The sequence below is a fragment of the Motacilla alba genome, chromosome 12 (assembly GCF_015832195.1).
Source record: "Motacilla alba alba isolate MOTALB_02 chromosome 12, Motacilla_alba_V1.0_pri, whole genome shotgun sequence".
Lineage (NCBI taxonomy): Eukaryota > Metazoa > Chordata > Aves > Passeriformes > Motacillidae > Motacilla > Motacilla alba.
Genome location: NC_052027.1, coordinates 6,891,073 through 6,902,376, shown reverse-complemented (window position 1 = coordinate 6,902,376; position 11,304 = coordinate 6,891,073). Strand labels below are relative to the sequence as shown.

The 11,304-nt window shown below is 46.2% G+C and overlaps 1 protein-coding gene across 1 annotated transcript; it reads right to left on the bottom strand.

Annotated features, from left to right (window-relative positions):
* Nucleotides 1–4,616: 4,616 nt before the first annotated feature.
* Nucleotides 4,617–10,949, bottom strand: PSMD6 (proteasome 26S subunit, non-ATPase 6). Its single transcript, XM_038149326.1, has 8 exons — nucleotides 10,706–10,949; nucleotides 9,515–9,720; nucleotides 8,869–9,014; nucleotides 7,704–7,923; nucleotides 7,493–7,601; nucleotides 6,329–6,497; nucleotides 5,077–5,154; nucleotides 4,617–4,932 (listed from the first exon to the last, which is right to left on the bottom strand). Exons 1-8 carry the CDS (start codon nucleotides 10,848–10,850, stop codon nucleotides 4,836–4,838), a joined length of 1,170 nt encoding a protein of 389 aa, XP_038005254.1. The 5' UTR covers nucleotides 10,851–10,949; the 3' UTR covers nucleotides 4,617–4,835.
* Between the last annotated feature and the right edge of the window lie 355 nt (nucleotides 10,950–11,304).

The following is an 11,304-nucleotide window of genomic DNA, read 5'->3' as shown; positions in this document are numbered from 1 at the left end:
CAGCAGGTTAAACACTCCTGCAGAGCTTTTCTCTGCACGTGACTCGGGACTCACGAGTGTTATGGGTGAGTTTGGAGCAGTAGAACCAGTAAAGCTCCTGTTAGTGAGACAGGACTTCAGGGTGACATCTGTGGCAAAGTTTCCTTTATTCTGTCTCTATTTTGTTTTGGTTTGGGTTTTTTCCCCTCTTAAACCAAGTTTTTCTTAATATTTAGAATAAATTCTGCAAAATACAAATGGGGTTCAGACAACAGGCAATTTCTGCTTTGTCTTTTTATAATAAGCACCTCCAGGAGTTCTACATTTACTTTCTGTGTTACTGAGTATTTTAATTTCTTTTTTTTTTTGTCTTGCCTTCTTGCAAATCCTTTTCCTTCCTAGTAGCAATTTTTACCACCTGTGCCATCCTGCACGAGCTGCTGGTTCTGCAGAGCTGTACCAGTGACCACAGCCCGGAGCGCGTGGGAGTGCAGAGCTCTGTGCTGGCTGTCGTGTTCAGGCAGGTTCGTGACTCTGACTGCTTCAACACTGAAGGAATAACTCTGCATTTTATTGCATTTAGTACAGGGTTCAGTGTCCTCTAAAACTGGCAAGGTTAAAAAAGGGAAAAAAGGTGCATTTGCCCTGTGTAACCCTGTGCTCTCGGAGCTCTGTGGAGTTGGAAGTTCTCCCTCTCCCCTTCTTTGCTGCATTTGGTGCAGTGCAGTGCCAGGGAGCCCTGACCCTGGGGCAGAGCAAAGCTGCTCCTTGGCTTCTCTCTTCTGGTGACTCTGTTCACTAAAGGAGTTAGTGATGAAAAATGGTTCTGACCAGGTGCTGAAGTGGAACCCAGTAAGCACAGATGTCCCTGAAGTGGGTGCAAAACAGTTCCCCTCCATCAGTGGCTGCCTCATAGGAAAATACTCCAGTTTGTATACGGGACAGTTACTCGGTGATGTAGGAAACTGCAAACGCATGCCACGAAACCCCAGGGTCAGAGGTTCCCCGAGTGTAGGATTTGTGTATTTGTGCATCTTGTCGGTGCCCTTTGCATTTACTATCAAAGCTGGGGCGATGTGTCCTGGGAGCCCGAAGGTGTTTGGCTCTCCCTGGTGGAGCAGCGCTGGGCTCAAGGGCTGCAGCCCGGCCCTGCTTGTGCCGTGCGGCTCGGGGTGAGCGCTGCGGCTTGGCCGGCTGCCCTCGGGCTCTCCGAAGGCCGGAGCGCCGCTCCGTGGGCGCCTCGTTTACACCGGCTGCCAAAACAACCCAAAGGAGGGCCCGCCCTGGCTTTTTAAAATGCAAATTCCTGTTGGTGCATTATTATCACGTTCTCCTGCAACAAATAATCAAACGCATGTGGCTTGTAGGATCCACCGCGGGACTTTTTATTTTGACTGGATGCTTTTTTCAGTGCGTTGGCTCAGAGCTGTGTTAGTGGCTGGATTAGTTCCTAACAAGCAGCATGGGAGCTTTGTCATGGAAAAGTGGCATATGCTTGGGGTATTTTCTGACCCAACAAACTTCAAAAACCTTTAAGGAACTTGTTCAAACTAATGTGGATTGAAACTTTATTGCCAAGGAGGAAAAACAGCCTGAGAAATTAAGTAAAAAAAGCTTTGTCCAAGCCTATGAGAAATAGCTGGCGTTGATATTTGTGCCCAAATTGATACAAAAAAAGTTTTCTTCAGCATCAGCAGGGACTGTGTTGCCGCTTGTGTTTGGTGGTCTCTGACAGTGCTGGAAGATTTTTGTCCTCCATTTTGCAGTTTAGGTCCCTTCACCTGAATCCTTACCTGCCCATGACAGGTGACCTTTCCCTAAAGCCAGTGCCTTGTCCCTTGCCTGCAAGGCTGGACCTTGAGCTCTGGAGCCCAGTGTTCAGCAGAGAAGCGCCAGAGGTGTTGGCAGGTGAGCCAGAAACTGCACAGACATGCACAGAAATGACACTTCCACTGCTTTGTATCAGAGCTTTACTAACAAATCCTAAACCACCCCATCTCCTGCCCTTCCCACCATTAATGCAGGGAATGAGTTGCAGAGAGAAGTTCAAGCTGTGGCTTGAAATCTCTGTCTGGTTCTGGCTACCTTGCAGAGAGGGTCAAGTCAGCCTTGCAAAGCGAAATTGGAGAATGGCATTAGCTCAAGGAACTGCCCAAGCTTAAATTACAAGAGAGAATGTACAACTTTGGCATGTGGACTATAAATCCATGGAAAGGAGTCAAAAGTGAGGCATGAAGGCCTGTGTCTGGAGTGCTACTCACAATCAGAGTTAAATAAAGGGAAATTATGAGATCAGATAAACAGAATATAAAACTAACATGATCATAGGACAGTAAAAATCAACTTGAAATTACTTCAGGAAGTAGAAATTCTAATGCTTCTGATTTGACATAGAGAAGAAGGCATTTTAAAACAACAGGATAGACAAAATGATGCCCCTGTTCAGCTCAAGGTCTGACCACCCTGGACCCCTCAGCATTCCTACTCTTTGGAAAACCTGTGTATTGGATTGTTTTTTGGTTTTGTTTTTCAGAACAATGTGAAGTCATGCTGGCTAAACCGTGTGCCTCCAGTTGTGCGCTTCACGAGGTGCTGCCTTTCACCTTTCCCAGAATTTTATCCCACCACTATTTGGCATGGCTGAGACCTGAACTGCTGCACAAAGCCTTAAAAGGTTCAGCTAAAATTGCTGTGACTCTTTCCTGCCAGGCTGTGGCACAAAAATCTTAGTCCAGATCTCCAGGCTCTCCCTGGATCCTCTTTTACAGGATGTAGGCTGGCCCCAGGAAATGTGAAGGCAAGTTGGGATCTTTAAATAAGGGGGTGTCTTTGCTGTAGTAGGATTGTGTACTTCTGTTTGGAACATTATTGTTCACCCACCTGAGCAGAGAACACCAGATTCTGAAGCTTGGCTCCCACAGGATGATGGCCACAGTTAAGATAAAATGGTTGATAGCTCTGCAAGTATCTTAAAGCACTAAAACTCTGTAGCAATGCTTCTGTTTTCCACAGAGAGTAGGGATTTCCATTTTTCTTTCTGCTGCTCTTACACTAAGAGAGCAGCAAGATTTCTCTGGAATGCAGGAAGCCTCTGTTAGCCTGATTTTTCTTGAGTAGGTTTGTATTCCCTTTACAGTTAAAGAAATGCATGGTAATACATATGCTGAATGGAAACTTTGATGTAGTTTTAATTAAGGCCACGTCATGTATAAATATGCTGGAAAGAAAAATTTATTTATGCACTAAATAGAAATTCCTCAAGTCAGTGAAGACATGAAGACAGTATGGCTTTCTGATAGGCTTCACACCTGCACCTATGGAAGGTGGAAATATTCCCAAAAGTCAGAGTGATTAAAGCCTTCCTAGCCAGCTCTACTTATCTGGCATGGAACAGATGGAGAAAAACAAGAGAGGTTATTGCAGGTCTGTAAAGTCTGAATATTGAGTTTTATCAATTAAAACTTAATAGGAAATGGTATCTGTGTGAACACACAAAACCGAGACTCAGAGCTGAACACATGGTAAACTAGAGATCTTGCTTATTACTCTGAAGAAAGATCAGAGTTTTCTTCTGATTAGTACTATCTGAAATGCAAATCTTTAAACTCTGGCTAAATAGCTGCTTCTTGGAGGGGGAAACAACCAAAACAGCTTCTAGTAAGTAGTAAAAAAAACCCCAAAATTGTGAGGTTGTATTTTGGGTTTCAGAAAAGTTCATCAGAGAAATGGGCCCTCAGCACCAAGGGCTCCAACCTCAGCAAGCAGCAGCAATTCCAGGACAGGAGATCCTCTATGATCCTGCAACGGGAGGGCTGGGCAGGGGAAATTCCAAGCCGTCCAGTCTGTGGCATAGTAGCTTCCAAATGCTAGGATTGCTCTTTGGGTACACCTACCTGCTGGGGTTCCTTCCAGCACTGAAGCTGCAATGCATACAGGCAGTAAATGTTCCAAGTGCAGTGGCATCAAAAGCTCACAGAGCTCACTCACAGCCCTTCTTTGGGAGGAGGGAAAAAAACCCCTCAAGGCAGGCCAGCAGGGTAAACAGCTGCTGCTGGAGGCTCTGCCAGGCCAGGAGCCATGTGTCATCAGCATGGCAGCAGCCCAGTGAGACATTCATTCCTCAGCAGCTGGGAAGAAAGGAACTGTAACCCCTGCAGTACCTGATCAGCTCTGTCAGACTGCAGCAGCCCCTTCCACAGCTCCCACCATCGCTGACATCTGCAGATCTAACTCAGGCAGTAATTACAAACTCAATGCTTTGCTCACATGTTGGCTTCCTTTTTGACAGTTTGCAAAAAAATAGTTTAAAGAGAGAGGCTACTTCTGTTCCAGTGTTCCCAAAGTTTTAGTCCCACAGTTTCTGTGGTTGTAGCATTGCTTCCTTATTCCTTCTCCCTTAAGCTGTAACCCCTTCATTGCAAGACTCCCTCCTATCTGGACAGGGTGCACTCTTCACTAAAATTTTTGGCCACTTTGCTATTATGCAACTGATTGTTTTCACCCCTGATTCCAATACAAAAGTCTTAAAACAGCAAGCATGAAGTGGCCATGAGCTGTCTGTGCTCACAGGTTGTGAGCCTGCTCTGCTGTTCAGCATGGAACACTGGATATACAGGCAAGGAAAGGAACAAAGTCTCTTACAAGAGATCACCAACGGTATCATACATTTAATAAATGAACTGGGTTCCATACACCAGAACAGAACAGTGTGTACATAATGAAGTGGAAAGTAAAAACACTACCTTTCTTGCTAGTTATTTTTTTCCCTACAGTATACCAAGTTATGCAATATATTTATAGGTTACTTCCAAAATGTTTTAAACATCTAAATTTTGCATTCCCTTGCATTAAAAAAATTACATATTAATTACTCGGGAAAGTTTCTGAATTCTGTTTAGCAGCAAATCTCCTTTCTTGATGGTTTCTTGGTACTGCCAATTCTTGCTATCAGGCCTAGGAATCATGGGGGAAAAAACAGGGGTTAGAACTGAGAATATGATTTATACCAAAGCATTAAACATTTCTGTAGTAAACGTCATCAGAATATATAGAATTCAACTGGTCTGTTAAAAACAACCTCCAGGAATTGTTACATACCTGTTTGTTTCTACAATCTCGTTTACTTTGTCTATTTTGCAGTGCAATCGCCCAGCTGCAATAAATCTTGAAAGCTCCCTAAATAAAGAGAAAAGTCAGTTAAATCCTGTTTCACCAGGGACTTGTACACCTAAGAGCACTGAAACTGCTGTTACACCACGCTGTATTTCTGAACAACAGCCTATGGATCTTCATCAGGTATCTTATGCATCCTCATCTCATTCAGGCTTGCACATTGCACCCAAAAAGAATCCTTTTAGTGACCTGAACACAAAACCTCTCAGTTCTTTCTCTTCAGGCCAAAGTGTTGCACTTGAGTTAGTGAAACTTATCACTGAGCTTTGTATCAACTACTTTTCAAATCCAAAGGCAGCAGTAATGCAGAGTGGCAATTTGGAATTTATCCTGAGGTAAATATCTTCATGCCAGTCAATTAATTAGAAAAGTATCTCAATAATATTTAATTTTTTAAAATGCTTTAAAAAATTTTATTATTATTGTTTTGTTTAATCAACTGGTGGTCTACAGCAGTGATGGTAGAAGAAAATATTCCTGTGCTCAACAGTAAGGTAAGTTATAACTCATAATAAATTACAGGAAAACATAAGCATTATTATGACTTTAAAAAATTTACTTTTTAATTAAATGGTATTCGGTTTCTCTTGAAACACTAATTTCTGAATATTTCAGGCACTTTCCTATTTCTGTAAGTTTTCTATGTTAGAAAATCTGAAACCTCTCTGAAACAAGAATAACTCTTGTGAAGGCATTTGAAAATAATGTCCTTCATGTACACAGAGTAAAAGTCAGTTTCTCACTTCATTCACCACTTAGTTCTTATAATGATCTAAATCTGCTGGTTTTATTTTAAAATTATTTCAAATTGGTACTGCAGAGTATGCTTGATTTAAGTGAAAAACTCTCCACATAACAGAAACCAAGCAAACTGAGAGGGAGAGTGGTAGAGTACAAAAATGTGCAGAACCCCAAAGCTGGAACAGCTCAGTTTTTGCATAGCTGTGAACTAAGCTGTCTAAAATCTAGTTTCATAGCACATGGAGGTCAACAAATACAGCAACATAAAGACCAAAGTAATTAATAAAATACCAGCTTCTCACACTCTTCATAGACACATAACTCGGCATACTTAGAATACAAGTGAACAAAGATTTTTACTCATAATGAGATCACCATAAATATTTAAAAGGTAAAAAGGGAGATGTCTAGGAATTGAAAAAGCCAAAGAACTTACTGATCTATGAACTCTACACTGACTCCAAAGGCTTCTGCCATGTACCCTAGTGTGAGGGAGCGGTAGGACTCGAGCAGCTGGCTGTAGGCGTGGATCCGCATCTCCCGCACGTAGTATCGGTAGTGAGGGGCAAACAGCCAGTCTTTCTTCATCTCTTGCTCTACAATAGCTGAAAAGGAAAAGAAAGAAGCAAAATAAATAAAAGAAGTCAGTAACTTCTAAGAAATGTCATATATCAGTAAATAAAGCACACGGCACCAGTTAATAAGTAATAGGTGTGACCGTAACTGCATTGTGTTCTTGCACTCCTCGAGATAGGAAAGGGTTTCTGCACTAAGAGAAGTAAATTCATGTAATCTGTATCAGTTCTGCAATCAGGACTGTAAGAACATGCAAACAATACTGTGGCAGAGCTAATGGGAGCCTGTAAAAACACACAGCATTCTTCTTTCAGGGGGACAGGGACCGCCTCACCGAAGGCAAGAGCTGGACGGGCTGCGTGCAGGGCTGGGTAACAAGCAGACTGGGTATGTAACCCCTTGAAGAAACATTGTTACCCAGACCTGTAAAAGGGTATAACGTTAATTTTCTGCTACTAGCTCTTAAATTAGTTACAAGGATTTCCAGGCAGTGATTTTTTTTCCCCTGACAGCATCAGTTCTCAGCTTGGGATGAGGCCAGCAATAGGAAGACGCTGCCCTTTAACTCAGTCTCATCAGGTCAGGCCTAGCCTTCCACAAAATCAAGGGATCTTCCTTGATTTTCCTAAATATCTCATTTTCTTGTATTCTCTCACAGAAGAAAAGCAAGCAGTCTGAGAACTGGCAAGAATGAGGGTTTTCTGAAGAGCTTTTCTTTGGTGTCACCCTTTTACAAAGAAAGCTTTCAAATCTTTCCTGATCTGGCTCTTCAAGTAAGGTGGTTTTTCATAGCCATTTTCAAAGTGCTTTTTCACCTAATCAGATGTGACCTTTCACAAGGCTCACTGGATGAGAAATTTGTCTTTCTTTGTTTGAAAAATCAAAGCAGAAAATTGTAGGACACTGTTGAAAAAATCTCTGTAGGTTTTTTTTTTCTGCACATAGCTCTAGTTTTAGACTGTAGCTACTCCACAAAAGTTGTGTATGATCTGAAACAGTGTTGAGGGACACAACCCAGCCTTACCTAGTGACTGGAAAAAGGCTGCGTAACGACATTCGTACAGAGAGAAGAGATACTGCCGTACAGCTGGCAAACTGTGCAAGGCTTCCAGGATCTCTGCTCCTTTAATCACCTGAAAGCAAACACACACCTTTAGCCACCATCCCCTTCAGCCTCAAGATGAACGAGTTGAGGCTGTGTCAGCTTGCACCAGTGCTTCTGGTGCTCTCCTTACCTTCTCCCTCAGGTCAGGCCTGTCCAGGGCAATCATGCTGACATAGACAGTGTATGTTACAAAGGTTTTGTAATCCATCAGTTCATAGGAGGTAAATGTGGAAACTGTATCAAGGAACAGCTCTGCTGCTTGTTTGAAGTCCCGAATGGCTACACAGTAAAGGCCCTGGTACACCTTGAGACGGTTTCTTCTGTCCCAGTCTCCTCCTTCTTCTATTAGACTTAAAATAGAACAAAGAATATTCACTCATGTGTCATGTAATAAGTTATATGAAACAAGTACAAATCAACTGATACCATGAGATTAGAGAGATAACAACTTGGTTGATGTTCCAGCTTGCTGAAACAGCCCAGGTTTTGTACACCTGTTGGCTTAGGAAAGTGGCTTCCTGGGACAGGAGAGGCCAAAGGCTTTTACACAGTGCAAGTTTCAGCTGAAAGGAAAAGTTTACAGCCTCTTCAGCTGTGACAACAGTCTCTGTGGATGTGTAGGTAAATATTACTGTCAGTCTGGACTGTGGCCACAGATTTCCACTGCCTTTGCTGCTAAAATCAAAGCTGCAGCATAGAAGAAAAAGATTCAGGTTGCCACTTTTTAAGGCTCTGCACAAAACTGGTGTGGCTGTAAGAAGGGCAGGGATGAGACAAAACTGCTGAGAAGACAACACAAAATATCCCTGCCCAAGAACAAGGGAGTGGCAACCTCCTCTGCCTTGGTGCCTCGTGGCAGCAGCAGACTGGAACCACAGCTTTCTACAGGAACTGCTGAGGTTCAAAACATTGGGAGCACAGAGACACTGAAGCTACCAGTGGCACCAAAACACACCATGCCACTCTTGCTTAGAGAGGAAAAGCTCCCTCTTTACAAAGCCAGCTGGGTGCCACTGGGAGCAGGCAATACCCCAAGTGGGAGTGGGAGCTGGGCTACAAATACAAATTGAGCCAGCTGCTAGAAAAGCTACCACAAAATCTCAACCTTTCTCTTGCCCCCATAAAAAAATCCAGGAGCAGGAAGTGCTCTAAAACAAAGCAACACCCACCCATCCCTCTGATTTGCTCTCACAACAGGTCCCAGTCTTTCTGCACAGAAAAGTGTTTATCTTCCGTTTCTTTTTTACAGCTTGTTTCAAAAATGCTTTAGTGCCCTCAGGCAACCCAAGCAGTACCTTTTTGCCTTCTCAATGTTCCTTGTGATGAGGTCATTGTCCATATAAAACAAGCCAATCCTGAGCAGATAGAACACGATATCCAAGCGATGTCCCAAGGCCACAGTTTTGTCGTAAGTCTTGCGGAATGCAGTCAGAGCTCCCTCCTGGCAAAACAGAATTTGCTACTGTAAGAATGTTAAAAGCACCCAGAACATTCACAAAATACCTGCTGTAAGAACATGTGTTGTCTCCCACTGGTAGTTGTGACTTTGACATCATGCATTCTGAATAATCTTGACATATCCAAGTTAGAAAAGCTGTTCCTCATGTATCTTTTAAAGCTAAAGACTATGAAAATCTGCTCTGTAACCTGAAATTCAGCTGCACGATCTAAATAGCTTGGAAAAGTCTAACAGTGTAAGGAAAGTAAATAATGGTGTCTGCAAGCTTTTCTCATTGTCAAGAAAAAAATTTCTGACAAGGACTGTTTTGTTTCTAGATAATTTATATTTCAGTAAGAGCCTCCCCTATCTGCCAGCCATGTGTGAGCTGTGCCATAGAGAAAATGCTCTGCAAGTCCCCCAGTGCTCACTGGCACCTGCCCAGCTAACAGGGTTCCCATGCAGTCTTTTCTTGAGTCCATAAAGCCTCTGCTGTCACCAACCTTGTCCCCAATCCTGCACAGGTACTCAGCCTTGGCCATCATCGCATCCCGGATTTCGCTCTCCCCCAGGATCTTTTCTGCATCTTCTAACTCGTTGTCAAGACGTTTCAGCTCCTCCTCGTTGGCTTTCTTCATTTTGTTCAGCAGATCCGTGTCCATCTGCCACTCAAGAGACTTGCACAGGGCTTCGTAGTATGGAGCCATGTCTGAAAGAGAAGCAGGAAGGGTTCTGCTGTTCACTGCTGCAACAAGAGCGTGTTTGTTCCTAAAAGGACAACAGGACTGTCAATGCCAGAGATGTCCCTGCTGTGACCAGGTACCTGCTGAATCCAGACACGGCACAGCCCCTGCTTCTTCACTGATCTCACTGACCCTATCTCGCACTGGGGTGGCCTCATCTTGAGTTCTGGGGACAGTTTTGGGCACCACAATACCAGAAGCACATTAAGCTGTTAAAAGGCATCCAAAGGAGGGACACGAAGATGATGAAGGGTCTGGAGGGGATGTATGAGGAGCAGCTGAGGGCACTTGCTGTGTTCAGCCTAGAGGAGACTGAGGGAAGATCTCAAAGCTGTCTAAAACTTCCTAACGAGACAAAGTGGAGGGTCAGTCGCTGATCTCTGCTCTGGAAACCAGTGACAGGACCTGAGTAAACAGCATGGAGCTGTGTCAGGGGAGCTTTCAGTCAGCTATCAGGACAAGGTTCTTCCCCCAGAGGGTGGTGGGGCACTGAACAGGCTCCCCAGGGCAGAGCTCATGGAGCACTTGGACAACGCTCTCAGGCACAGTGCAGCATCCTGCGCAGGACCAAGAGCTGGACTTTGATGATCCCAGCGAGTCCCTTCCAGCTCAGGATGCTCTGTGATTCTCTATCCCGCTGTGAGCACAGCAGCCCGCGGTGCTCAACCCACAGCTCGGGCAGTCCCAGCAGGATGTAGGAGCTGTCGGGGACGGGGCCCTGGGCCTGCCCCGCTGCTCTCGGGCTGTCCGTGCCCCGGGGGAGTCAGAGCCGGGGGCAGAGCGGCGCCGAACTGCGGGGGCCGCGCACACCCCCCCTGCCCGGGGATCGATGACCAGGGACGGTCACACGGCTGCTGCACAGACACGCGGTGGGAGCCGGGCCCGGCGGGCAGACGGGCAGACGGACAGACCCCCCCAGAGACACGCAGAGCCTCCCCCGGCCCCACTCACTGTGCAGCCGCACCGCCGCCATCAGCTCGTCGCGCGCGGCGGGGTCGGGCGCGCGGGGCCGCAGGCTGAGCAAGAAGCGGAGCTGGGCGATGCGGAGGTCGGGGTTCTTGGGCAGCCCCTCCTCCTCCAGGTTCTCCAGCGGCATGGCGGCGGCGGGACGGGGGCCGCGGGGCCGGGGCTCGGCGGGACGGGAGGCGCCGGGCAGCGGGCGGGCGGCGCGGCGCAGTGACTCAGCCGCGACCGGCGGAAGCGGCCGCGCGCTTCCGCCGCGCGGCTCCCCCTGGCGGCTCGGAGGTCCCCGGCGGCGGGCGGCGCGGGGCGGCCTCTGGCGGAGGAGCGGGGGGGACGGGCCCGGCCCGGACACGGGGACACAAACACAAAAACTGCCGCTAAATCGCGGCCACAGCCACGGGCTGCCCGGGGAAAGGGGCTGCCCCATCCCTGGAAGTGTTCAAAGTCAGGCTGGAAGGGGCTCCTGGTCTAGGGGGTTGGAACTGGGGTGATCTTCAAAATGCCCTTCCAGCCAAAAGCATTCTGCGATCCTGTGATCCCAGGGCACGTGGTGCAGGGCTGTGTTCGGAAAATCCTGGAATGTTTCC

Coding starts and splice junctions, on each gene's coding strand:
- PSMD6 (XM_038149326.1), bottom strand. CDS start 10,850: ATGCCGCTGGAGAACCTGGAGGAGGAGGGGCTGCCCAAGAACCCCGAC. Junction 9,721..10,705: donor GGCGGCGGTGCGGCTGCACA/GTGAGTGGGGCC, acceptor CTTCTCTTTCAG/ACATGGCTCCATACTACGAA. Junction 5,155..6,328: donor AGTGTAGAGTTCATAGATCA/GTAAGTTCTTTG, acceptor CTCTTTATTTAG/GGAGCTTTCAAGATTTATTG.